Below are 27,823 nucleotides of genomic sequence, written 5' to 3'. Positions count from 1 at the left end.
AGGTCCTGCCCCAGCCTCGCACAGGGTGGACAAGGGGGACAACCAGAACCAGGCAGAGGAGGTTCAGAGCAGCACCAAGGGGCGGGAGGAGCCCTTGCAACACACAGAGGAGGGCAAGAGAGGCACACAGGCCGGGTGACCCAGGTAGGACCCGTAGAGCACGCTGTATGGAGGTCCCTGGCGCTGGGAGTTCACCTCCAACATGGATGTGGCCCTGGGGGCAATATGCAGAGGGGCCGCAGCTGGCTTAGTGGTCCCTTCTCAGGAGGGAGCTGACCTGAGTCAGGGACACTGCTGTGACCTCGAAGCCACACTAATGTCTGACTGGGACCATGAACGCAGGAACCAGGTGGCCCTCACACACCGTGCCCATCTCTGGGTCATGTGTCCCTCAGCAGGTGGTCCCAGACATGCAGTGGCAGGTCTCACAGACACAGGGTTGACCACACAATCAGAGGAGTCACACACAGCATTGCCGAAGTGACACAGACATTGTCCCAAGGAGGAGCCCATGAACAAAGACCAGAAATGCCTTATTCTACCTTCACTCACCTAAATGACAACAGTGACTCACTTTTTTTCAGACAGCAGCAAATCTTTTATTACAAATAATTAAATCTATCCATAATGTCTTAAACAGTGCCAAGCACCCTTTCATATCTATAACGCAGAGCAGGGCAGGCATTTAGTACTAGAACTGGGGGGAGATGTGTTACATTTCAAACTTCTGACAAGTAATGACTCTATAGCATCTTACTACGCTGACGGACTATGACAGCAGTGTGGGGGGGTGACTTGGGTGAATGTTGAAACCACAATGTTGCCCAAGCGAAACCTTCTTAAAATTGTATATCAATGAAACCTTAATTAAGAAAATATATTTCAAGCTTCTGGTCACATCACATGGTGACCAATCAAAGCTAATGTGCCATTTTTCTCACATTATCCCACTGTGTCCCACACACCCCGTGGGTCTCTCAGTGGAGACAAAGTTTCTCTTTCATATGGTAAGTGCAGGAAATTGAAAGAGATAAAACCCAGCGAAAACACATTGACTTCAATTCCATTGAGTAAAAGAAAAAAAAAAAAGCAAACAAATCAGTTGTTTTGAAGGGAGAGAGAGAACTGGAGGCAGGGACTCAGAGCTATGACAAAGGCTGGTAGCTGTATTTGGCACGCTGTACCTCCAGAAACTATCATATATTTGAACATACAGTGGCGTTTGTGGATTTTTTCGGTTTTGGTATTTAAACATGTGCTGTTCGATGTTACCTGAATTTAATTGAAAACTTACTTGTTTTTTGTGAACAAACCAAATTGAAAGTCTTTAAGGCAAGCATCTAAGGAAAAAAGGAAGTCATTTGTTATGAAACTTTCAGGATACCCAAGCAAGGCCCACGTGGTATCCATAATGTCTCAAACAGTACCAAGCACTCTTTCATATCTTGGTCACCCTGTCAAGCTTCTGGTCACATCACGTGGTGACCAATCAAAGCTTATGAACTTTCGAGCTTTGTCCACTGTTTCTCAGAGCACAGCTGGGTTTTGATGGACTAGGAGCTGCCACTGCCTCCTGTGTCTGTCAGTCAGGCCTTTCTCCACACCCATCCTGGGAGGAAAGAGAAATGTGTCTCATCTCTCAGCCTCTTCGACCCACTGCGCACTACCCAGAAAAGCCACCATCGCACAGTCAAATGTGTCCCAGGAAAATCGCAACCCCCCAGAGCAGGCAATGGCAGCGCCTTCGATTTGTCTGTCAGAGTCTCCAGATGCAAACGGTTTCCTAGGGAACAGTCCACAACTCTGGAACTTCACACCTGTCTTCTTACTGGCCGGGGCATGTGCAGCAGCACTGCTGGGCCTGTGCAGGGTCAACCTCATTCCATTCCATGGGAACTCTGGCCAGGCAACCCCGATTCTGATCGTGCCAAACTGCCCACTCTGCCAGAGGTGAAAGGTCCCATTAAGATGCTGGTTTCCTTCAACACACTCAGCTGCATCTGGGCATAGGAGTCTGGGGTCCTACACGCCAGCCTGTCATCCAGGTCTGTCACTATGTTCACCGTATTCCCTCTGCACTGAGCTTCCTGGTGCAAGCTCTCAGCCTAGGCCTGGGCATTCCTGAGATTTGCTGCCACTGTCTAGTGGTTCTTTTCCACATCTTCCAGAGCCTGGATCGGCCTCTCCTTCTCTGACGGCAGCTCCTGCAACTCCATCTGTAGCTGCTCACGGTCCTCATCCATTTGCTCTAAAGTCTCCAGACCATGTCTGCAGTTCTGACACTCCTTTTCCGTGACACTGAGCTGAGCATCCACCCAGCTGGTCTAAGAATCTGTGCGCTCCTCACGCAGTGGTGGGCCACATCCGTCTGGTGCAACAGGAGGCCCGGGCCAACTTCAGTCTTTGGCTAATGTCCTCCATGGTGCCTCCACCGGATGCCTCCCCAACAGAGGGAAGCTGTTGGCACTTTCTGTGGACACGATCCTGGCCGGGGAGATGAATCTGCCGGACGCCCTCTTGGTGAGGTTCAGTAAATGGCTCCTCTCCTGAGTAAGCCTCTCCTCTTCTTCCTGGGGCTCTCTGGGCTTCACCTGGGCTGGGGCAAGTTATGGAGCAGTGAACTCCTACATGGTGATACAGTCCAGTGTCAGGGCCTGGCTGCAGCGCTGGCACACCTGTGTGGTGCTGCTGGGCGTCTTCCACCCCACCATCCCCTGGGACCTGGAGCCACTAACCTAGTCCAGTTTCAATGGGGGCACCATGGCATCAGTATGGCCCCACAGAAGGCCCCCCAAACTGCCACTGTCCACTGTGCAGCTACTTCCCTGTTCACTAAATGCTTTACACATATTTACCCTTTTGCTTAACCAGCACGTTAGGAGCCAGATGCTGGGGAAGGGGCTGGATCCAGCTGTGACCACTGTGGTCAGAGACCCTGACTCATGGACAGTGGGGTCTGGTGTGCTGGACAGCCCTGGGGAGCCACGTCGGTCATACATGCTCCTGCAGACATGGGCCAGGAGCCTCAGACAGGCATTAGCTCCCTAAAAGAATTTCCACTGACTCAAGCCCCCTTCACCTGCTGTGCCTCTCCCCAGTACACTTGAAGTAGTGAAGTACTCTTCACGCCCCCCTCCTCTCCTCCCCTCATCTCAATGGACTCTCTTTTCCCACTACTGCAAGAAACAGTGTTATTCAAGGTCACCAGTGATCTTCATCTTTCCAGAAAGAACCCCGGTTGCAGCCCCTACCCTCCTCTCAGCCCTTTTCCACCAAGGCTTCTCCGATGCACCCTACCCACCCCTCTTCGCCTGCCTCCTGGCCACCCCATTCCACTCCCTCAGCCCAGGGATAAAGAAGAGAACCTCAGGCCTCTGGCTGCGGCACCTTCCCTTCTCTTCCCTGTTCTCATTCATGACTTCAAATCCTTCTATAAATGATGGCTCCAAAATCTGCATCTCCAGGGCCGACTTCTCCCCTGAACTCCACACGGATACATTCCGGTGCCTGCTCCACCAGACAGACGTCTCCACTTGGCAAAACACACTCTGTGACTGCACTCCCACACGTCTTTCTGCCCCAGGGAAGTGGTAACACAGCCACCTGTTTGCTCAGTCCAAAAGCCAGTGTTTTTTTTTTCCAATCAGGCCAAGTATAATAAAGTCCTTAAACACATTTCTTTAAAAAGAGAAGAAGAGAATGGGAGTTGTGAGCTTGTCACAGCTAAACGCAGTATCTCCTCATGGACCCCCACTCCTGAGATCCCAGCCCCACCTGGGCCCCCGTGGTCCTCCCTTAGGGCTCTGTGGCCCCTCGCTGCATGCGGGGCTCCTGAACCCCACACACGAAGAGGGCCAGAAACCTCTGCCTCCCCATGCACACAGCTCAGGCCTGGCCCGCCTGACCTTCATCGCAGACGCTGCCCTCTGCCTCTCCAAGGACCCTCCCACCAAGAGGACTCCCTCACTCCCCGTCAGCCATCTCCTGTGCTGGAGGGAATGCGTTTCCTCAGGGTCTGCGGTTCTCCCCATCGCTGGGGTCAGAGCACACCAGGTTTTTGGGGGTGGAAGGGGAGAGCTGAGTCACACTGGGCAGGGTGATGGGAGAAGGCCCAGCCGAAGAGGGCTGGAGCTCCTCCTTAGCACCATTGCCTCAGGTGTAAGAGGGGTTCCCAAAACAATTTGGGATTGAAAGAGGGTGAGCCAACACCAAGCCAGTGATGTGCCTCCCCCTGGGCTCAAGTCCACCCCCAGTGCCCTCAGGCTAAGAGTGGACAGGCACTGATGGCCCAGGTCCTGTCAGGAGGGAGTGAGCCATCTCGTCAAACAGGGGGCTGTGACACATGTGTGTGGCAGGTAACCTTGGGCAGGTACTGTCGAGTGTGTGGGACAGCCATGTAAGAAGTGGGAGGGCGGGTGTGACATGGACAGGTATGCTGCACAGATGTGAGAAAGTGTGCGTTGGTCTGGGACAATGGGACTGATGGGTGGGGATGGGCGCAGACAGGGCTCTGTGACAGGCACACCAACACCCCTGTTGAGCACTCCCCTCCTGAACGACACATGTCTCAGGGCACAGTCCCCCCAGCCCAGGGAGCCCAGATGGTGTCCTTGGGAGCCTCCCAGAGCCCCATTGCTCTCCAGAGTAACCCTCCTTGCAGGACAGGAAAGGGTGGCTCTGTGACACCACCGCCCCCCTCCCGTGGCTTAGGGAGGGCAGCTCAGCAGTGTGCTCAGGACAAGAGAAGGAAGCTGGAAGGGCAGAAAGCACCCTCCTGTTCCAGCCGGGCCCCACCCACTGGCTTCTCCAGGTTCCCCAGGACTCCAGACACTTCCCGGGCTGCCTTTAGAAACCAGGGAACCGGTGAGTGTCTGCTGCCTCAGGCTGGTCCTGCTACCCCACAGACACACAGAGATCCTCCCATCTCTACCCCACACCTACGGCCCCTCCCATCTGTGAGTCCCCCACCCAGGCCTGACTGAGCAGTCCCCCAGTCCCCAGAGCATATGTACACACCACACCCACTCAGGGTGCACACAGACCTGATGCCTGTAGGCCGTGTGGGAGCAGGTCTTACAGAAATGTGCTGGGTAGGCCCCCAACAACCTGGGCACTCCTCCAAAATCCCAGACCTGTCCTCACATTCCAGCCCACAGCCCTTCTGCAGCACCCCAAGGCTGAGCCTACTCCCACGCTGGTGGCTGCCGCAGGGGGCATCTGCTACCTAAAAGCAGAGCTGGAGACCAGCCTCAGGGATGTGGGCTGAGGTGGGAGGAGCTGGAGGTGAGCACAGCCCCACACATTCCATAGCCACCCACTCACCCCAAGTCATTCATTCCTTGGCCCACATTGCTCTCCTGAGTTCTGCTGCTGTGGATTCCCACACCCAGCCCTCCCAGGTCCTATAAACCACTGTCCCAACTGCCCAACCCCTCTGGCTCCCTCCTGAACAAGCCCTCGGGGCACTCAAATTTACCTGCAGTTCAGCAAGCTCTCATCTGTGCCTGTTGCCCAGAGGGGCAGGGAGCACTGGCCAGGAGGGCTCAGCACCCTCCCTTTCTACCTAAGGGCTGTGAGGGGACCCCAGGCCCAAGACCCACCCCAGCACCCTCCAAGAGCCTACCATTCCTGCCCACCACACACACATGTGTGCGCATACACACAGCCGGGGGCCCAGCTCTCAAGGGTCTGTGCCTCCAGGCATGAGTACGGAAGGCAGGCCCTGGCACCAATGCACCCCTGTAAGCACACTGCCCGGGGTACACGCACACTGAGTGTGTGTGGGCATCATCTGTGTAAACTCCTGTTCTTGGACCTTTTATCCACCTCTTCATTAGGCAACTCAGGCTGCGCTGAACTTGCAAACCAATGGGGGGGGGGCAGTCCTAAGTCGAGACCCTAAAGGCCAGTGCAAGGTCTGGCTCAGGCTGTATCACCAACCGTATGCCAGGCACTATGGAGACGAGAGAGAACAACCCAGACCCCGGCCTGGAGAGCTCACCACCTAGTGAGGAGACACATGTCAGCAGAGTAAACGGTCTTGTTCTCTTGACACATGGAAGTACAGCAGTGCAGAGAGGATGGGTGAAATAGGTGAAGAGACTAAAGAGGGACAAAGTTCCAATTATAAAATTAATGAATCACAGGGACAAAGAGTACAGCATAGGGAATATAGTCGATCATATTGTAAAAACTTTGTATGGTGACAGATGGTAACTACACTTATTGTGGTCAGCATTTTGTAACGTACATAATAGTCAAATCACTATGTTGTACACCTGAAACCAATATAATATTGTATGTTAACTATACTTCAATTAAAAAGAAGTACAGAGTCACCAAAGGCACAGTTAGAGGTGTCCCAGGTGTTACCAACATCAGGGGCGCTATCCCAGGGCAGGTGGGTTTGGCACCTGGCATTGGAGCGTCCTGGGCAATCTACCCGCCTTGGAGTCTGACTCTTACACTGCTTCCTCAGTCTCAACAACCATCAGGTCATCATGACTCCTGAAAATGGGCCAGAAGATGCCACTTTTGGAAAAGCAGGGGTCCAAAATATTGGATGTTCAGTGAGGTGTAGTAACTAGGAGCCTGGCTTCTTCCTGTAGCTGGCATTTGAAGGATCTTACCAGGTGGTGGGCAGGGAGTGGGCTCAGGAGGAGGGACCTGCATGTGCAAAGATTCTGCGGCAAGAAGGATAGTAGTGGTCACTCAGGGCCCTGGAACCCAGAAAGGGCAGTGTGGCCAGAGATGAGGCCACTGTCTCGCAGGGTCATGCGTTCCCTTGACCCTGACTTTTGACAGAGTATGGCACATGAACTTGAAGGGGGTTACTCATGCAGTGATGACTCAGTTCAGCTGAGTAAGGGAAATATGCCAGCTGGGATGGAGCAGGTGGGGAGGACAAGGGTGGCCTCACAGCTGTCACACACACACACACACACCCCTACAGCTGTCACACACACACACACCCTTACAGCTGTCACACACACACACACTACAGCTGTCACACACACACACCCCTACAGCTGTGTGTGTCTCTCTCTCACACACACACACACACACACACCACACACACCCCTACCCCTACCTATCCTCAGGACAACACGTATTTACATACTCGGTAAGCTCTCCATGAACTTGCTTCCTCAGCCACCAGGGGGCCTCCCAGCTCCAGGCTTCGGTCCAACTGCTCCCCTCTGGCTGCCACTTCCCCTCCTAGGAATCCCAATGGACACTTCCAGGCTGCATTCTGGGTTCCTACCTCCTGGCTACCCCGGGTGAATGATCCCGCAGGCAGAAGACTTCATGCCTAATAGTGGGGGAAGAGAGGGCAACGGCAGCGGACAAGAGGCAGAGGTTCAGGGTCTCGCGCGAACAAATGGATCTAAGTCAAGACGTTCTGTGAAAACCACCGCGTTGGTTTATCTTGATTAGGCGTCTCTTGACGCACGGGCCACCCACTAGTGCAAATCCAACATAAGCCATCGGTGAGAAGTCCAAGATTCCCAGTGCCGACGTGTCTTTCAGAGAAAAATGGTAACCCACATTTCCCCAGACCACATCCCATTTAGGTCACCGCTCTTGAGACCCTTGACACAAACAAAACCCCACGCTAGTATTCTAAAGTCTGAAAGGCAGACACATATTTTGAGATTTTAGGAATTTATACAAAAATAATAAAAAACTACAATGTTTTTACTACCTGAAAATCAGCCATATGATACACAAATTGGACATTTGCTAGTTTCTTGTAGTTTCCCTAAGAAATAACAACCTTGGGCCATGTTTTTAGGAGAAAATTATATTCTTTTAAAGAAAATGAAAATATTCTCAAAGGAAGAACTTAATTTAAGTCAAGTCATAGGCTTTTGTCGTGAGGCCTGATACGCGGCGCTTTCCTGCCACAGGTGGTCTGCCGCCGCGTGGCCAGGGCGCCCCCTCGCGGTGTCTCTCGACCCAGACCCGCTGCTGTTATTCGCGAGGGAAGGTTCCTTCCCCGAGGCTGAGGGATGCGGGGGACAGTCCCAGAAGCCAGGGATGAAGAGACCGGCGGGATTGTGGCCAAATATCAGTGACCATAATGGCCAAGGGCAGAGCCCCCGTGGGGTCCCCACTCCCCAGGAGTGTCCTTCTTCGCCCCCTCGCAAACAAGGCACCCTTCCTGCCCGCCAGCGGGCCAGGCGCTTAGTAGACGCGCCGCGCCCTCCGCCCACACCCTGCCCCGCGGCGCGGGCTTGGAGGGGGTTCCAGGCCCCCTCTGAACAGGGAGGCTGGCTGCCCCTGAGGCCAGTCGGAGGGCGGCGTGCCCCGCGCCCCGCACGTGAGTGGCCGTCCTCAGCCCCGTGACCCACGGTGGCGGCCCTCCCCCGAGGCCGGGGGCGCAGGGGTCCCGGAACACAAGGCCGGGATGGCGGGGCGTGGGAAGCGGCAGAACCCGGAAGGAAGGAAGCGGCCTGAGGAGGCACAGACGGTGAATAAATAGAAGCAGCTTCGCCGCGGGGCCGGCCCCTCGGACAGCAGCTCGGTGGCCAGTGGGGGTGGGATGGGGTGGCAGCCGCACCCACCCTGGCACAATGCTCCGACACTGGCCCGGGTCACCCACAGCGCCCTCTCTCTCCCTTGCACACACACACGCACACACACGGCCCCGGGGTCAGGCTCCCAGCCCCTGCTCAGAGCTCGGTGACGTGCACTGCAGGAGAGGGAAGTGGGCCTGGCCGCAGGCGCCGCAGGTGGCAGCGACGGCACAGCAGGTGGCCCTCCAGGGGGTAGCAGCGGCGTCCATCCTCCCCGCTCAGCTGCAGCCCGCAGTCCTAGGGAAGAACACAGCCCCAACCGGAGAGTAAGCGCGGAGGCGCATATTAGGACATGCCCGTGGGGCAGACCCATAGGGCTCTGTACAACTTCCAGAGCACTTTGGCTTGTACACTTGGGGCAGGCGAGGATCAGGAGTCCTGTGCTGGACACAGCGAATCGGAGGTGCCTCTTAGACATCGAAAGGAGATGGCGAGGAGGAAGCCTGGTGGACACAAGCCTCGAGTCTGGGAGAGGGCAGGGTAGTAACTGAGGGCATCAGCATAAAAATGTGATGGCTTTTAACAAAACCGTAGATTACATCCCCAACGAAATGCAGAGAACTAGAAAAAAGGAGAGGACAAACAGCTGAGCCTGGGGCTCCAACATTAAGAAGCAGAAAGAAAGGGACCTGAGCCAAGGAGATCTGAAGGGCAACACATGGGGAAAGCCGAAAATGGGTGGTCCTAAGGGCACAGCGAAGAGAGTCAAGGAGGGAGAGGTCAGTGTGTCGCAAGCTGCTGCGAGGTTAGAACGCGACAGCTAGCTGAAGTGTCTCCCAGATTCCACCACATGGGGGTCGCTGGTGACCTTAGTAAGGCGGGAGGGTTCACATGCCTGACCCCAGTGGCCTTACAGAGATAACAGAAGAGAACAATTGGAGACATCAAGTATACAAGGAGTTTTGCTTTAGTCCCTTGTCTCACCATTTTACCTTTGTGGGACACTTTATAGACTAATTTTCTCTAACAAGTTAGGGGATTCAGATTTGACCTCTGTAAATAACTGACAGGAAGTATGAAGGGGTGGCATGGAGGTTGTACTGTCAGAGATGGTGCAGCACAAGACAAGACCAGCTGGACAGCTTCTGCCTTCCTGTGCCCTCCACCCCAATGTCATGCCATCATGCATCAGGTGCGGAACTCCTACCTAGAAAAGAGGAGAGACCGCTATATGCCAGTGCTTCCTGAACCCCTACACCTGTGGCCAGTGACTTTTGAACTCCAGCACATCTAGCTGTTACCTGGACATCTCCATTCAGGCATCTCCAGTGACCAAAAATGAGAGCCCCTTATCCTGCCCGCCGCTCGCCCTCACTCTCTTCTGGGGTCCTAATGGACACCTTCCAAACCCTGAACTCCCACGTCCAGTCACTGACCAAATCCAGACCCTTTTACTGCCTACCTATCACTTAACTCACTCACCTCCCCCAGGGCCCAGGACCTCAACCTCGACTCCACCAGACTCCTCAGGAAACCCCAGCCCCCACTCCCTCTTCCCGCATTCACTCTCTGTCCTTTCGGAAATCCACATGCCATTGTGTCATTCCTTTTCCATCATTCTCCATTGCCCTCAGGATAAGTCTGCACTCAGCTTATGTGGCCTTCTGTCCCCAGTTCCTGCCAACTTCAGTGACAAAACACAATACATTCACCTCCGCACCGAAGCACATCCTGCTTCCATTTCTCAGAGATACCCTTCTCACTGCCTCCTTGGCTAACTCTTTCATCTTTCAAATCTTCGCTTGGGCATCACCTCCTCCAGAAAGCCTTCCCTGATTTTCCAACACCTCCTCTATCTGACAACTCCCCTTGATAGCAACAGTGACCCTGAGTCCACACTGCCTGAGTACTTGTCTCTCCCATGGCAACAGGAACTGTCTTTATTCTCTGAGCAGTGCCAGCACTTCTTCATCCTCAGTAGATGTTTAACTGAATGAGAAACAGTACCTAAGAGAGAACATACCCTGGGAGAAAGAAAAGGACTCACTGGGGGAGAATGGGTAGAATGGGACAGAACCATGAAGGGGGAGATAGTCCTACAGGACTCGTGGAGAGGAGGAGACCCAGGTGGAGGGGGACTGCCAGCTGCCAACCTTCCCAGAGGGCCCATGCTCACCTCACAGTGATAGCATTCCACGTGGTAGTCTCTGTCCATGGACACCACACGGATGGTTGTCTCACAGCCCTGGAGGAAGAGATGGGGTTCATGCACAATAAGCAAGCTGGGCTTTGAGGTGAACAGTGTGTGTGGGGGGACACACACCTACGCCGCGTGCTCCTGGCAGGGCAGACATGCCTCCGTGCCCGTGGGAGCACTGTCACCAGTGCTCCCGCGGTGCTGGGACAGGCACTGGCAGGTGCTTGTGAGCCTCAGGCATGCTCCCATGGCTGCGGCAGCGCCGGCCCTGCTTCCTCAGGCACACCAGCTTGGGGCAGAACCAGCATGTGGAGAAGACCCAACGCCTGAGAAGCACACTACCCAAGGACGTCTCCCGCACAGACCGCGTCCTCTTGGCCGCTCCCCCGCCCCGCCCCCTCAGCCTGCAGAGCTAAACAGGCCCAGGGAGCAGTCCTTATGCTGATGGGCAATGGTGCTGAGGGTGGAGGTGGGGCAGCCAAGCAGCAGGGGTCATCATTTCCCTCTCTCTTTCGGGGACATCTGCACCCTTCGTGCATGGGCACCACATGCCCCTCAGCCCTAAGGAGTATGGGGCAGGAGAGGCTTCTCATCCCTCCCATGGGGGCCCAAGGCCTGCAGCAACCTGGCTAAGGCCAGGCATCTGGTCATCTCCAGGCATGTGGTTCCTACCTGTGCAGGGAGGATGGGACGGGCACAGGAGGCACATTTTGGTGCAAAAACCCTGGAGGAATGAAGGAAATGAGAAATGACCAGCTGAGTGATGAGAGGCCAAGTACACTGAGGAGACCCACCCACAGTGGCCCCAAGATGTGGCCCAAGCATGAGGCCCCCTTCCTTGTGTAGATTTTGGGGTGGCAGCTGCCTCTGCTATGCCTTCTTGACACTGGCCTTTTATCTGGCTCCCCAAGTCCCCTACATCCCATCACCTCCCCCAGGATGGCTTCAGGTTCTGCCTGCCCTCTCCTGCATGCTTCCTGCAAGTTCCCTGACCCCTAGTATCCACGTTTGGGCCACCTCTAGCTGAGATCCCTGTGAAACCTGGCTCCATGTTGGGCACCAGGGATCTTTGCCAGATGCCAGCCCCATGAAAGGCAGCCACACAGGACCACAGCTTCAAGGGCTCTGCCTGGAGTCACAGGAAGGGAGACTGGACTGGCTGCTCAATGGGTACTGGACAGGCAGGAAAAACACTCCGCAGAACCCCCTAGCCCCCATCCCGGGCAGAAGAGGCCTGCCCTGTCCTTTGGAGCAGAGGGATAGGTGGTGGGTGGGGCAGCCGGAGAGGCCTCAGCACTAGGAGTAAGGGAGCTGTCAAGTAAAGGCAGAGAGAGGAAAGAGATGGCTGGCTAGTGGCCAAACCACTCAAGGAACAGGGCTCAAGGCAGAGATCTGAGCTTTGCTCCAGCTGCTGGGCAAACAAGGGGAAGCTGGCAGCAAACAGGCCAGGACTGGAGAGCGCAGGTAGGCAGGCCACAAAACGCGTCCAGGGCAAGCAGAAGTAACAGGGAGTCACACTGGTGCCGCAGCGCTGGCTACTCACGTGTGGTAGTCTCTGACACAGTAGATATTGTTCTCCACGTCCACCGTGAAGGGTACCCCATCTAGGCACTCGTTGCACACGGAGCACCGGAAGCAGCCTGGGTGGTAGGACTTGCCAAGGGCCTGCAGGATCTGGGGGTGGGAGGCACTGAACGGTGAGTGCAGGCGGAAGGCTCAGCACAGCCCCTGGAAGAGGCTTTGGCTCTGAAGCCCCAGCAGGTCTGCAACAGGCAAAGGGTGGGGTCCTAAGTCTGCCCACACCGGAGGGACTCCAGGAGGCTGGGGGAGGTTCTCACCATCTCCATGATGAGGTGTCCACACACGCTACACTTGTCAGCCGTTTGCTGGAACCCGGAGTACTGAGAAGGGACACAGAGTCCAGGATGTTATGTGACAAGGGGCACTTGCTGCCCGGCCAGCGCCTGCCTCCTGGCCTCAGGACCCCCCATGATCAGGAGGAGGCCCCAGCCCCCTGCTCGGCATCCCTGGCGCCAGGCAGGGCACAGCTGACTCACCAGGAAGTCCTCCTGGCAGTACACCTTCTCGCCCACATGGTAGAACGCCTTCCCGCGGAGTCGTCTCCCTGCAACAACAAGGGCCGAGCAAGGGTCCCTGGGTCCCTGGACACCAGGGATGGGGACTCTGCTTCCATTTCTCAGCACCCACTTCCAAGAGATGTGAAGTGGATTAAGGATGAATTTTTAAATTTCCCTTTAATGTTGTTAATATTATACTAATATTTTTAAAAATTAAGCAGAACATGCCGTCAACAGAACTATTCTAAGAGGCTATCACAGCAAATACAGGAAGAACTGCTTTTCAAATGCAAATTGATGTTCTGATTTTTTTTAATGCATTTGTTTAAACTGAACTCTGAGCAGACTTTTCTGAATGAATTTTCTTCATCCGTGAACATCAGAAATACAACTTTGACCGGTGAAGGAGCCCCGGCAAAACAGATGTCCTTGTCAAAGCCACAGCCCCAGCAGCCCTGGCAGCACCTGTTAGAGGCATTCCCGCTGCAGTCGGGGGAAAGATGATGCCTGACAAGGAACAAAGGGAGCCTCCTGAACTGATGAACGGCATCGATGAAAAACCCTCAGCCGACATCAGACTTAGCCGTGTAACAGTCAGTGCTTTTCCCCTTTGGATTTGACATGGTACTAGAGGTCCTGGGCAATGTGGTAAGACACGTGAGGGGAAAAAACAACAGATTGGAAAGAAATTAATCAAGTTAATCTTTTAATCAAGATACATGATTGTATTGTGTAGAAAATCATAAGAAATCTCTAAAAACTGCAAAAACTAAAAATAAGTTTAGCAAGGTTGTGGGAGAGGTGGTCAGCAGATGAAAACCAAATATAATTTTATTTTCTAACAAGAATTGATTGGAAATGAAGTTAAAAAATATAAAGCTGCATTTATAACAGCATCCCCCAAAATCCATAGAATACTAAAGATGAACTCACTGAAAGACAGATCTCCCTTTATACTGCAAAGCCAAACTCTGCTGAGAGAAATATTTAAAGACCTACATAAATAGAGAGAGAGATTGTTGCTGGGAGACAGTTCTCCACTGGGTCTCTCACATTTCTGCACATCTTACAATTAGAGGCTGGCAGCTTTCATTCTGGACTATCTTCCCAAGGATGCTGGTGGAGCACACGCTTAGAGGAGTTAGCATCTCTGTGTGAAGCAGAGGGCAGGTTTATTTGCTGTTTAGTATAACAATGTGTTCCTCTAAGACAAGGGTCAGATACCTTTGCTGGCAGCCCATTACAAAATACTGAGGTTCCCTAAGCTCATAGTTTGTTGGCTCTGACATACACCCAATGCATGTACAGCAGGTCCCTGGGCCACCCCACTTCACCCCTGTGTGACTCGAGAAGGCTTGCAGAGCCCGTGGGAACATGACGTGCATGCTACTTGCAGTGCTGCTGGTGTCTGCCCCAGGAGGCTCCCGTCTTCAGTCGGCATCCGTGAAATGGTAGGAGGTTAACTTGTCAGCTTGCAACCAAGGGAAAAAATCTCAGACCTTTCCCAGTTCTTGACAATCATCTTCATGGCTTCAAATGTTCTGACAGCATTTCTCCCTAAACTGATGTACACATTCAATGGCACTTGATCAAGATCCCCACGATCTTATTTTTATGTGAAAACTGTTGTGCCTATAATATGCAATCACAATATAAGCTGGACCCGGGGATGGTAGTGCAGAATGGAGAATGTAGTCAATGATTCTGTAACATCTTACTACTTGACAGATAGTAACCACACTAGAAAAGGTAAGGATTTACTGGTAGCTATTGAACCACTGTTTTGTATATTTGCAACCAACATAAGATTATATTATCAATGATACTATAATTGAATAAATAAATGGTATAGTACTATAAAAAAACTGTTGTGCCAATTCTAAAATGTATATACAAATACAAATAAACTAGAAGAGCCAAAATGATCTTGAAAAAGATCAACAAAGCTGGAAGCCTTGCAATACCTATTTTCAGACGTAAAGTAATAAAAACAGTGTAATACTGGGGTAAGGAGAAACAAAAAGATTAGTAGAATATGAGAGTCTCCAAAAATAGACCCAGAAATATTTCAACAAACACACAAGTGGGAAAGCAAACTAGATATCCACATAGAAAAAAAAAGAAACTCAATTCCTAACTTCATACCACACACAAAAATTAATGTGATATGAGTATATTGATCAAAACATAATGAGAAACCCACAGCTTCTAGAAGACATAGGAGACTATCTTCATGACTTAAAGGGGGAAAAAATTTTTAAGTCACAAAAACCATGACCATAAAACAAAAAAAAAAATTGGCAATTGGACTTTATCCAAATTTAAAATTCATCTTAAAAAAGATACCATTTAAAACATTTAACAACCACACTAAGAGAAAATATTGACTAAGAACACATATAAACAGAATTTATACTCAGAATACATATGTTCACACATACACTCCTACAACTAAATAACAAAAAGACAACACCCAATTCAAAAACCGGGCAAAAGCCCCGACAGGTTTAGCAAAAGAAGATTTAAGTGGCCGAGAAGCAAACAAAAAGATGCTCGACCTTTAGTACAAATTAAAACCACAATGAGATACTACTTCACACCCATTAGAATGGCTAAACTTCTAAGTTTAGATTGATTTAAACTGAAAGAGACTAAATAGCAATTGTTGGCAAATATGTAGAATAACCCAACTCTCTGAGATTTTGAGTGGGAGTATGAAATGGTACAGCCCCTCTGGAAAACCGTTTGGCGGTCTCATGAAGTCAAACATACACTTAGCCTATGACCTAGACATTCCACTCCCTGGAATTTACCCAAGAGAAATGAAAACATTTGCTCACAAATGACCTGTATGAGAATGTTCACAGCACAATCTAATATCCATCAACAGTTCAACAGATCAACAAATTGTGGTATAGTCATACAATAGACTCCCACTCAACAAGAAAAAAGACTGAGCTACTGTTATATACAACAACATGGACTAAAAATCATGCTCAGAAAAAACACCCACAAAATAGTACATCTTATAGGACTTCATTTATATGAAGTTCTAGAACAGACAAAACTAATCTATGGTGTAGAAAGTAGAACACTGGGCAGATGTGACGGGAAAAATGGGATCAACTGTAAAAGGGCAAGATGGAAGTTTCTGGAGTGTTTAAATTTTTTTGTACCTTTGTTAAGGGTATGAGTTAAATAAATAAATACACTTATCCAAAATCTTTGAACTATATATTTAAGATCTGTTTGCTCTAGTATCTGTAAATGGAACTCAATTTAAAACAGAAACAAAAATAAACCTGAAACATCTTGTACCAGACTAAAGAGTGCTCAAAGAATGATGGGGACACATCAAAAGGACACAGAAGCCAACTTGAAGGGAATTCTCTGGCCAAATTTGAGACAATTTATGCATCAAAAAGACAATCTGTATATCAATTTGAGTCTGTATTGCAATATGCTGCATGAGTAAAAGTCCATGAATATGTAAGAATACACACAAAAGAAAAAAATATATTGCCCCCCATTCAAGTTTAGAACTTTCCTGCTTAAAAAGTTTTGAAACATTCCCTAGGGAGATGCACCTTCAACACAGACCTCAACAAATTCCCACAAACAGACTCCCATTATCAGAAATTACAAAACACAGAAGGAAACAAGGTATGATCATGATTGAGGAGAAGCAAAAAGCATCAGAAGCAGAACTTCAAAAATTATCAGATATTGGAATTATTAGATACTGAATAGAGAATGGGTATGCTAATAAGCTTACAAAATAAAGAGATGTCCAAAACATGAGACTACAAAGATTTCTTAGGACATTAAAAGCAGTAGGCAAACAGAAGAAGATAAATTGGACTTAATTATTAAGAATCTCTTTTCATCAGAAGACATCATTAAATAATGAAGCAAGAAAAGGTTAGGAAAGGAATTTACAACACATGTCCAACAAAGAACTTTTATCCAAGATGCATGAAGAACTACAAATCAATAAGAAAAAGTCAAACAACCCAATTTAAAAACGGGCAAAGACTTCAACAGGCATTTTATAAACAATGGTATTCAAATGGTCAACAAACAAATGAAAAGGTGAATGAGTCACCACTACTCACCAGGGAAATTCAAATTAAAATAACATTAAGATACCACTCCACCACCAGCCGAATGGCTAAAAAACTGACAATGCAGGGTTGGCAGGCACGAGGTAAAACTGGCACTCTCATATCTTGCCAATGGGACTGTAAATCGGTTTGGCTACTCTGGTAAAGTGTTTCACAGCATAAATTAAAGCTACACAAATGTCCCACCATGATTCAGCAACTCAACTGCTAAAGAGATAAGTATAAATGTCCATCAACAGACAGGTACACAAATATTCATAACTGTTTTACTTATAATCACCTAATTATGGAAACAGTGCAAAAGTCCACACAGAGATGACAGGTAAGGGGCATAAGGGAATCTTCTGGGGTGATGGGAATATTCTACACCTTGGTCTGGGTGGTGATTACATGGGCATGTAGATATGTAAAAATGTATCAAGATGTAATACTTAACAATAGCATGGTTCATTAACACTCTTTATGTATTTTAAATATTGACAAAAAGCAAGAGGCTATCAAAAATGTTGAGGCACATTTTAAAAAAGAACTTCTAGGAAAAAAATCCAATCATTGAAATTAAAACTCAATGAAACAGAGTTCAGTAGGAGATTAAACTAGCTGCAGAAAAAATCAGTGATCTGGCTTCCAGCTTCTGGAAGATAGATCTGAAGAAATTAGAATGCAGCAAAGGAAGACAGAGAAACAGATAATATGGAGAGGTTAAGAGACTAACAGAATAGCATGAGAAAGCCTGATATTTCTAACATGAATGCTAGAGGTGAACAACAGAATAATAGGAAAGAAGCAAATTTTTAAAATAAAATAGCTGCCATTTTTCCCCAAATCTGAAATCTTCAGATTCAGGAGTCAAATTGAATCGCAAGCAGGACAAATTAAAAAAGAAAACCCACATCAGAGACAAATGATAATAGAACACTTTAAATTAACTGTACTTTTTTTTCTAATATTGATAGGTCCAAGTATTTTGAATATTCTAGAAATTAACCTTAGAAACTATGTGTGTAGCCATATATGGTTTGTTTTATCATGTGCTTTAATGAATAGTTTGGAGTATAGCCAAATCTGTAAATCTCTTCTTTTATGTTTGACACTTTTTGTGTAGGAAAAAAAAACCCTTTCTCAACATTGGTAAAGATATGCTTCTGTATTTACTCCTAAAATTGTCATTTTTCTTTACATGTTTAAGTCTTTGATCCACCTAGATTTGATTTCATTTTTTTTATATGAATAACCAATTTTTCCAGAATCATCTGCAATGCCATCTCTGTCACCTAACAGGTCCTCACATAGACCTGGGTCTGTTTCTGGATTCTCCATTCTGTTCCATTGGTCTATCTGCCTACTCTTGCACCAATACCACATGAAATTAATTAATGCAACTATTTAATTTAAATAATTAAATATCTGATTGATTAAATAATTAAATTCATTATTTTATTATTTGAATACTAAATTTAAATAATCTAGTATTTGTTTGATAGTGGAAGTTTCCCCAACTTGCTCTTCTTCAAGATCATTTTGACCTTTTTGTTAGCCTTCTGCTCTTCCATTTAAAGTTTAGAATTGGCCTGGCAAGTTCATGAAAACCTGCTTAATTGGAATTGTAATGCATTATAGATTAATTTGGAAAAAACTGACATCTCTGCACTACTGAATGTACCCATATATGAATATGGTATATTTATTTTTCTTGTCTTACTTCAATGACTACTTTCATTCAGTAAAATGCTGAATTGAAGACCTGATTGCAGGCATCATTGTCTTTTCCTCCTTTAAAGTTTATTTTTTCTCATAATTCACCAATGAGTATGATGTTTGCATAGATTTTTAGTAAAAAACTTTCATCAGGTCTAGAAAGTTCCCTTTTATTCCTAGTTTGCTAAAAATTTTCATCATGAATGAATGTTGAATTTTGACTGCTGTTTTACAGCTATTGAGATGATTATGTAGTTTTTCTTCTTTGATCTGTTATTGGGTAAATTGCACCAATGAATTTTCTAATGGGAATCCACCCTAGTATTCTTCAGATAAACTAAACTTGGTCATAATGTATTATCTTGATTATACACTGCTGAATTCAGTCCCAGAGGAAAAAAAAGAGGGGAATAAGTAAAATAGTACAAGAAAAATTCCCAGAACTGAGGGGCAAGTCTCCAATCTAACAGAGCTCTGTGCATGCCCAGCACAACCAATGGAAAGCAAACAGCCTACACCAAACCTAAAACATCCTAAGCCAGGCTGTTGCATTGCCCAACTTCAGGAGCACCATTTACACAGATACAACATTGTGGAGCATGCAGCCATCTCCAAAGGCCACTAGAGCTCGGGTTTGTGCAACATGACAGTCCTTTTCATGAGAGCTCCCAAGAGGAAAAATGGTCACACCCACATACAAATGAGAATCAGAAGGGCACCAGAATTTAGTGGCAACAGTGGTTGCTGGAGGATAAACTGTGACTTCAAAATGCTGAGTGATAATTATTTCCAATTTGGAAATGTATTCCTAAACTATAAATTAGTGTGAGGGTAGAAAAAAGGCATTTTACACATACCAGAATTCAGAAAATTTACCTCATATGCCTTTAGAGAACTGTAAAAAAATGTTGGAGACATTTCTGTTTGCTTCACAGCATCGATTCCTTCCTTGTTCTCCAAAGTGTGTTCAGTATCCAACTCTTACTCAGACAGCCTGATGTGTTGAAGGGACACCTGAGTATACTCCAATTATCCATGGGTGGGCTTGCTTAGTATAAAGATAATTCTTCTTGCCTTACTACAATATTGGTTCACAGAACTCAGGCAAATCAGTCAACTACATCATAGCACTCCCCCCAGCCACTGGGATTGGTTCAGGAACAATGTGAGATGATCTGGCCAAGGACATACATGGAGATGTCTGCAGGTGTTTTCTGGAAAAGAAGTTTCCCAAATGTGACCAGAAGAGATGCTCCCTCTTCCTCCAGACCAGTGGTATGCCAATGGAAGTCTCAAGTTGCCTCAGACATTTTACCATCATAGGAGAAGTTATCCTAAGGATAAAGCCAAACCCAGGGAAACCAAGCTATTCATAGGGTCTGAGCCACTAGATCAATCCCAGCCTGAAGCCAGCCCTAACTGTGGGTTCCCAGTTCACTAAACCAAGAGATAGTCTTAGAGTTTAAGCCTCCTCAGTGGCCTGTTATCTGCAGCTGAAAGCTTCCAGGAAATAGTGGATTCAATCCAGGGAGTATACATGGGAAGGCACAGAATAAGCACTTCACAGGGGTCTAGAGAGCAACTGGCTCAGACAGACAAAAGGCCAGGGGCTCCCAGCGGGAGCTCAACAGAATGCTGGATATAATACAGCACTTGGTGGGGGGAAAAGCCAAAGATACGATAAAGCACCACAAATACAGGGGAAAAAGGTTAAAAAAGAAAAGCCTCCAGGAAAAAAGGAGATGTAATCACAGTATAATTCTTGGCTCTGCAGGGAATAATATTTATATAGTCATAGTGATGTGAACCTGGTTATCTGACTGAACCACAACTTATGATATGACTACAGTGACAAGCTGGCAGGAAAGACAGGAGGACAAGGCCTAAGACGCAAATCCTCAGCTATCACAGCAAAAATAAGTAAATCTTGTCTAAACTGATACATCAAGAAACAGTAGTGTATGCTTGTTGGAGACGGAGGTGTCCGGTAGGAGAAATGGCTGCAATGTCCCTGGGGAATGGGGCTAGGAATGGAAAGATAAGTGGGGGGTTTTTCTTTGTTTGTTTGTTTTTTGCTATTACAAAACTAGCTTCTCAGGACTATTTGACTTAATAGTGTGTATATATTATACTTTATAAAATAAAATATTAAAATGATTAGTGTAAATAAAAAGATGTCTGCTTAGGAGCAAAGCCTGAAAGCAGACAAGGAAATCAAGAGTGCAGATTTATTAGGTTGGCTCAATTATAATTACTTTGTTCTTCTTATAACTTTGTCTAGGTTAAATTGCAACATTTATAGTTTATGTTGTGTGTAAAGTGGACAGAAAATAAATTACAGGGAAAAGAGATATTAGCCCCAGGTCCAAGCAGACAGAAGCTCATTACTGCCTGCATGTGTCTGAGGCAGAGAGCTGGGAAACCTGAGTACCCTGCGCGGGACAAGAGGCTCCAAAGCCGAGGGCCACAGGGGCAGCCTTTCCCTACAGCCAGCAAAGGCCCCTCCCTGGTGCCATGCCTCCCTCCTCAGGGGCCTGGGCCTCTCAAACAGGCCAGGCCCAGAGAGAAAAGGGCCATAACACAGCCTCCTCTGCTCTCTAGCCTGGGCAGGAGCCTGGGCAGGAGCTCCATCTGCCTAGAACTTAGGTGCAAGGTGGTCCATGAGGCAAGAGGGACGAGAAAGAGGTTACCTACCACAGGAGTCACAGATGAAGCAATCGGTGTGATACAAGCTTCCCATGGCCTGGCATGCCTGCCTTGCCCCGTAGATGCCAAGCCCGCACTTGATGCAAATGCCTAGGGGAGGAGAGGTGGGAGAGAGCAACGGTTAGCACCATGGCCTGGTGCCAGACAGACTTGTATCCAGCTACTGTTCTGCTGCCCACCCACTTGACCTTGGGCAGGGAACTTCCCTCGGTCTCCATCACATTGCTGACATGGGACAGTGAGGGTCCCATTACTTAGCACTCGTTGTTGCTGTTTGAGGATTCAAGAAGTTTGGCAAAGCACCTGGCATAGAGTCAGAGCTAACAAACACCAATCTCACCACCAAAATCATTATGACATTTATACCCAGAGTCCTTCTGCACCCCTTTGCCCATGACCTGCTCTTGGACTGAGGGAAAGTCCTTTCTGCTGTCTATGAACCAGAAAGAAGGATGACCACACAGCACAACCAAGACAGAGTCACTTTCCTCCCAGCCACACTCCCCTCACCTGCACCACGGAGGAATGTAGGCGCACTCCTGACCACAGTTTAGACGCCAGAGACTCTGCAGTGCGCCAGTCAGATCCCCCTCTCAGGGAGCCTGGCGTCCAGTGCAGGGGGACAGACAACAACAGGTGACTAGAATCTCAGGGGGAAACAAGACTCAGGGGGAAAATAAGACTGACCAAGAATGTGTGTGAGTGTGTGATTCTTAAATAGGATGGTCAGAGAAGCCCCCAGTGACAAAGTGACATTTGAGCAAGTATAAAGTAAATAAGGAAGGGAAGTTACTATGCAGACAGCTGGGATTACTGGTGGAATCCGGGACCACCCCCAGCAGCACCAGATGGGTGCTCAGAAGTCAGAAGAGGGGTAGAAGGAGAGGGGCACCCAACAATGCCAGGGCAGAGCCCAGTAGCAGCCCTACAGGACTCCCTGGCCAGCCCTCCTGGCAGCCAGACTGCAGGGGGCCAGCCCAGACATCAGAAGCCCCCTTCACAGACTTGCCCAGGGTCTCCCATGCCCCAAAGGGCATGAAGATGGGCTCCACCTGCCCTCTGGACCTTAAACCTTTTGGCTGCTTCAGGACAGGCTGCCCTCACCCTCTCCCTCATACTTTCTACCAGATCTTTCTTCTTAACGTTTAACCATGGTTGAGCCTCTCCATCTTGAAAAAACCCTCCCCACCATCAGCCACCCCACTGCCCCCTCTACCTCAGTCAAGAACGCATGGTCCACACTCAGTCATCTCCTAGCTGTGGAAGATCTACAGACACCCTGTTCTGATCTTGCTAGAGGGAGACCAGCTCCTCCTCTTTGGTTTCCAGGATATGACCCACACCTGGCTTCCTGGTTCTTCTCCATTACCAGCTCTATTGGGTATTCCCCTGCTCCATGCTGGGCTTCTCATGCCTGAGTCTCCCCAGGGGAGGGAGGGCCAGTTCAGGTGCCCTCAAGACCAGGCAGGAATGTAGCAGGAGTTGTGGTGACCCAGGTGAGTGGAGGAGAGTGCCACGGCCAGCAGAGGTCGCAGCCATGCCACAGGTGTTGCTGGCTACTGGGTAGGAAAGCAGATCCAGCATGCCTAAAGATTCTAATTTTTCAAGAAAAGCTAGAAATCTAGCTTGGTATTTGAAACCTTTCCATTCTGAAATTAATTACTAACTTAAGTATTTTGCAAATACGGAAGTCAAACACACAATGTCTGCAGATTTCCACATGTGGCTTTGCACCATCTCCCCAGGCTTCCACCGGCTCCCAATGGCTCACTCCTGCTAAGGGCTGCTGCCCCAGCCTGACCTCTCTTCTGGGTCCCTGATCCATCTCCCAGATGGCCACCACAACACTGCAGGTCCAGAACAGGGCTCTGGGCTCCTGCTCAGGAAATGGCACTTTTGCACAGCCAGGTTTCAGGAGCATCCAGGTCTGCCCTCTTTCACCTTCACTCTGAATCTCGGCTCCTCTGTTCCCTAACCTTGACTTCATTCCTGCTCACTCTCACTGGCCTGATGCAATGTCATCAATTCTCATCCCAATGGCTGTTTCATCGCCCACTCCCAATAATCCATCCCCCAAACTGCAGCCAGATACATCTTTCTAAAGTGAAAAACGTTCCACCCTCACACGTTCACTCCACTCCTTGTACATCAGCTTTCAAAACCTGACCTTGAACTTTCCCTAAGTCGAATACAAGATGGAAAGAATAAAAGTTGGCTGCCTGTGGGAAGCAGGACAGGAGGATAGGCAAGAGAGGAGGTTAAGATTTTGCACTATCAGCGTTTTGGTTCTGTTTGCTTTTTTAAAAAATGTGTGCGTGCGTCACTTTAATAAAAATACACTGAAAGAGCATTACGATTAGCATGTATAATGTGGGGGGAGGCACGGGGAGGGCTGTGCAACACAGGGAAGACAAGTAGTGATTCTACAGCATCTTACTACGCTGATGGACAGTGACTGTAACAGGGTTTGCGGGGGGGGGGACTTGGTGAAGGGGCGAGCCTAGTAAACATAATGTTCCTCATGTAATTGTAGATTAATGATACCAAAAAAAAAATACACTGAAGAGGGAGGACCAGGAACATGAGGTGCCCCCAAAATTCAGGAAGTAGAACATTTAGAGGAGTCACCTCTACCTGGGGGATGGAGCGCTGAGATCTGGACCACTGAGGCCTGGGGCTGGGAGCTGCTGGGGTCCTGTGTGAGAGCTGGGGAGGCAGATGGCTGAGGGGAGATGGAAGGCGGGTGAGCTAGGACCCCGCCAGCCCTGCACTGAGTGAGAGGATAAGATCAATGGGCTGAAGAGACGCTGTGGCCACATGGGTTTGGATTTGTTTGGGGGCTGTGTTGTTGTTTTTAATGAAAGGCCCTTGTGCATATTTATAACCAAAGAAAAAGGGCCAGTAGAAAAAGGAAAGTTGAAGATGGAGGAGTTGGGGACTGAAGATGGAAGCACCCTGATCCTCAGGTCTGGACACGGACTTCCAGCCTGCAAGCAAGGAGCAGGAAGCCAAGGTGACAGACTGCAACTGCCCACCTCAGGCTTCTTGGCGAGTAGAAGGCAAGGGCAGGGGCCAAGGAGAGAGGAAGGTTACTGGGGGAGTAACAGAGGGAACTGACCCAGGCTTAGGGTGACGGGTGGTGCCCCGAAGACCACCAAGATGGAAGGCCATCCCTCACCACCCGGTGCAGAAGCAGAAGAGAGGCTGCGGCCCGGCTCGGAGTCAGGGTTCTGCAGAGCAGCCAGTGAGTAGAGTCCGAGGTACTGGCCACAGTCAGAACTGAAGACTTCTGAAGTGAAGCAAAAGCAGGGTGTGGCCCTGGGAGTGGGTGGCTGAAGAGAAGGCTGAGGGGTCACCGAAGTTAAAGAGGTTCCGGAAGCCTGAGGCTGTTGGCTGGCTAATGGCTGCGGAACTTGGTGAGGAGAGACAGGAAAGTTCCAAAGATGTCAATGAATGGCAGAGAGGGGCCAGGGAGTCAGCTGGTGCCTGGGCCAAGTCGAAGAAGAGGCGGCACAGAGAGGAGGAAACACATTCTGAGATGAGGCTTATCAGAAATCACTTGAGCTCATGCTACCTGCAGGCTTCCATTTGCAAAATTTTGTATTATTCAGGTTGAATTGTATGAAATTGCCACTCTTATAGCTCCAATAGGTCAAATATCAGCAGTAAGATATTAATTCATTTAAATAGCTGCCTATATTCTTAAAAATCAGGAAATGTTTATCTAGATCTGGTTTCTCTTGGAAAAAAACGAAGATCTATCACTACTCACCTCCCACCTCCACATGACTTCAGGGGGCCAGAGCTGAGTGGCAGCTCCCTTGGGAAGGGATGACCCACTGTCCCCTGTAGTCTCATAGCATCAGTCCCTTCACTTGTAGGTGTGGCCACCTCTGCCTCACACACAGATTCATGAGTAGCTGTGGTGGCCCACAGAATACACCCCTGCCCAGGCCCTACAGTGTGGGGGGCTGGGGAAAGGGGGCTGTCTTCCGGGACAGAGCATTGAAAGTCGTTCTCTTCAGAAGACAGCCCCAGCTTCTGCTCCTGGCACCTGCCTAGCACAAGAGGCAACAGCTTCCTAACTTGTCTCCTGCCTCTTGTGACAGCAAACAAGCTCTAGCAAACCACACAATCTCACCCTGATGAGCCAGAAATCCTCCAGTGTGCTCCCTCGAAAAGGCAAGCCCACCCTCTGGCCCCAACACTCGGACCACCTGACCCCTCCTGAGCTGTAACCCCTGGAAGCAAAGTGGGACAGAACATCCTTACTTGCCTCCTTTGGCCCACATTCTTCCCTCTGCCTGCAATGCCCCCATTTGTATGTCACATACAGCCTCCACCTCTCTCAAGAGCCAGTTTGGGGAGGTCCTGAGCTGCCAGCTGGAATGAACGCATGAAAGGTAGCCTCCCTCCCAAGCATGATAACCACCACCACCCCACCCACCAAGCCAGGTGCCTCGGCCTTCCTGGTTATCAGTTAAGGAAGTGAGGGAAGCCCCTCCTCAAGCCACCCCTCAGAACGTCAGTCCTAGGAGTTAACTATCCAGGAGCCTGGGGATCAGGGGGCCAGGAGCAGATTGGGAAACGGAGGTTATCAGAGACTGGTGGGCTTTGCAAATGCTGGGCAGCAGGATCCCCTTTGGGAACATCCAAATACACACACAGCCCAGCCCAGAGTGAAGGCAGCCCAGTGTGACCAGCTGGGTCCCCTTCCCGTCAGGGTGGCCTTTGCCTCTCTCACACCGCACCTCCAGCCACTAGCATTACCAAAGCCTGAGGTCAAGAGGGGTCCGGTGGTACACGGCTCACTTCCCACACTGCTGGGGAGAACACCGGGATGCCGCGGCCCCTACCGCAGCTTCGGCTGACAGGCTCATCACAAAGCATCGAGTCTGGTGAGCAGAGACAAGGGCCAAGGGCTAAGAAATTCTCCGAAAATGGTTTATTCTGCCTGTAACAGGGCTTTCTTCCTAAGTTAAGAACAGTGCGGCAACTCTCTGCCAGAACCCATTCTTCGGCCGGGAAGCAGAAGCGAAGCCGCTGTTCCGAATAAAACCCAAACCTGGCGGTTCTCACTCACACACCCTCCGCGAGACAAACGTCGTCGGCTTCCCAGCCCCACGGGAGACACGCTTTTCTCCCCCCGGTGCCGACCCCGACCCGGGACGAGGCTGACGGGAGGCGGGGGGCCGGGCGCGGAGGGCGCGGCGAGCTGCTCACCGAAGTAGTCCCGCGCCGTGCGCGCCTCCAGCGCCCGCTCCAGCTCTCGGGTGAGCGCCTCCAGCCGCCGCTCGGCCGCGCTCGGGCTGCCCTCCCGGCCCGGGGGCAGCTGCAGCGAAGGCAGAGGGAAGGGGGCCGGCCCGGCAGGCTCCGGGGAGCGCGCCGGCGCGGGGCAGGCGCCGGGCAGGAGCAGGTCGCCATAGGCGCCGGCCGAGCCGCGGGAGCCGAGACTGGACACGCTGGAGCGGGCGCTGCCCACCGACGGCGGCCCGGGGCCGGGACGCGGGTCCGAGCGGCCGGAGCGCGGGCTGCCGTGGCGCTGGTCGTAGCCCAGACTGATGCCGCTGGAACGGGCGCTGCCGCCGCCGCCGCCGCCGTCGGAGCCCGCCAGGCTGGCCCGCGGGCTGCCCGCAGGCTGCGCGCTGAGCTCGGGGGCCGCCGCGCGCCGAGGGCCTCGCTCCCCACGGCTCAGTCCGTCCGCCCCGGCCTCGGGGCCGCCGCCGCCCTTCCCTCTGCGGCCCAGCGCTTGCGCCGCCTCGTCTCCGAGCCCGGGCCGCGGCACCCGCCGACCCCGGCCCAGAGAGTCGCCGTCCGGCTCCAGCTCCCGCAGGGCCAGCCCGGCCAGGAGCAGGGCCGCCTCGTCCGCGGCCGCCCGGGAGCGCTGCATGGCCGGGCCCGCCGGCCCTGGCGCGTCACCTCCGCCTCCGCTTCCCGCCGCCGCTCCGGCCGCGCCGCCGCATCGTCCGCCCGAAGCCCGGAGCCCGCCCCGGGACCCCTGGGCGCGGGGCGGGGCGGGGCCGGCGCCGGGCCGGGGTCGCTCCGCCGGCTACGCGCGGTCCGGGGGCCGTGGCGCTCCGGTCGGTGGCGCGCGCGGCGGAGGAATGTGCGCTCGGAGGCGCCGGGCCGCGCCCCCTCCTCCCCGCAGCCGCGCGGGGGACGGAGGGACTCCTTTGTGGGGGCAGGAATGCGAGGAAGGAGACGGCGCTGCGGCCTCTGGAATGTGGGGGGAGTGGCGGCGGCGGATCCGCGGTGTCCGCGCTTCGCCGGGAGCCTGGAGGGCCGCGGAGGCTGGGCCGGGATTGCGGGCGCGCAGCTTGGAACGGGCCCCGTGGACGGAGCGGCCCGCAGCGGCGCGGCAGGAGCGGCCCGCAGCGGCGCGGCAGAGAGAGCCCCGGCTCCGCTGTGCGGCCGGACCGTCGGGCTGCTCCTGGTTTCCCGCGGGTTGCGCTGCAGGCGACTCGCCAAGTCCCGACTGCAGATACAGGAGCAGTTGACAAA

At 50.8% G+C, this 27,823-nt stretch overlaps 1 protein-coding gene and 1 pseudogene across 5 annotated transcripts; both read right to left on the bottom strand.

The window, feature by feature from the left end:
• Positions 1-595: 595 nt before the first annotated feature.
• On the bottom strand, positions 596-3,328 carry LOC108404674 (beclin-1 pseudogene; annotated as a pseudogene).
• A 4,320-nt stretch (positions 3,329-7,648) lies between these two features.
• On the bottom strand, positions 7,649-27,364 carry WTIP (WT1 interacting protein). Of its 5 annotated transcripts, none has more exons than XM_073225361.1 (8): positions 26,546-27,364; positions 21,311-21,412; positions 12,774-12,841; positions 12,555-12,617; positions 12,260-12,390; positions 11,389-11,440; positions 10,696-10,764; positions 7,649-8,816 (listed from the first exon to the last, which is right to left on the bottom strand). In XM_073225361.1, the coding sequence occupies exons 1-8, from the start codon at positions 27,210-27,212 to the stop codon at positions 8,676-8,678; spliced, it is 1,293 nt and encodes a 430-aa protein (XP_073081462.1). In that variant the 5' UTR covers positions 27,213-27,364; the 3' UTR covers positions 7,649-8,675. The 5 variants fall into 5 exon arrangements, 4 of the variants coding, with proteins under 4 accessions (XP_073081462.1, XP_073081463.1, XP_073081461.1 ...); XM_073225362.1 differs by lacking the exon at positions 7,649-8,816 and adding an exon at positions 8,826-9,140; XM_073225360.1 differs by lacking the exon at positions 7,649-8,816 and adding an exon at positions 9,480-9,726.
• Between the last annotated feature and the right edge of the window lie 459 nt (positions 27,365-27,823).

The sequence above is a fragment of the Manis javanica genome, chromosome 17 (assembly GCF_040802235.1).
Source record: "Manis javanica isolate MJ-LG chromosome 17, MJ_LKY, whole genome shotgun sequence".
In the NCBI taxonomy this organism is placed as follows: Eukaryota; Metazoa; Chordata; class Mammalia; order Pholidota; family Manidae; genus Manis; species Manis javanica.
This window is presented reverse-complemented; position numbering and strand designations above follow the sequence as displayed.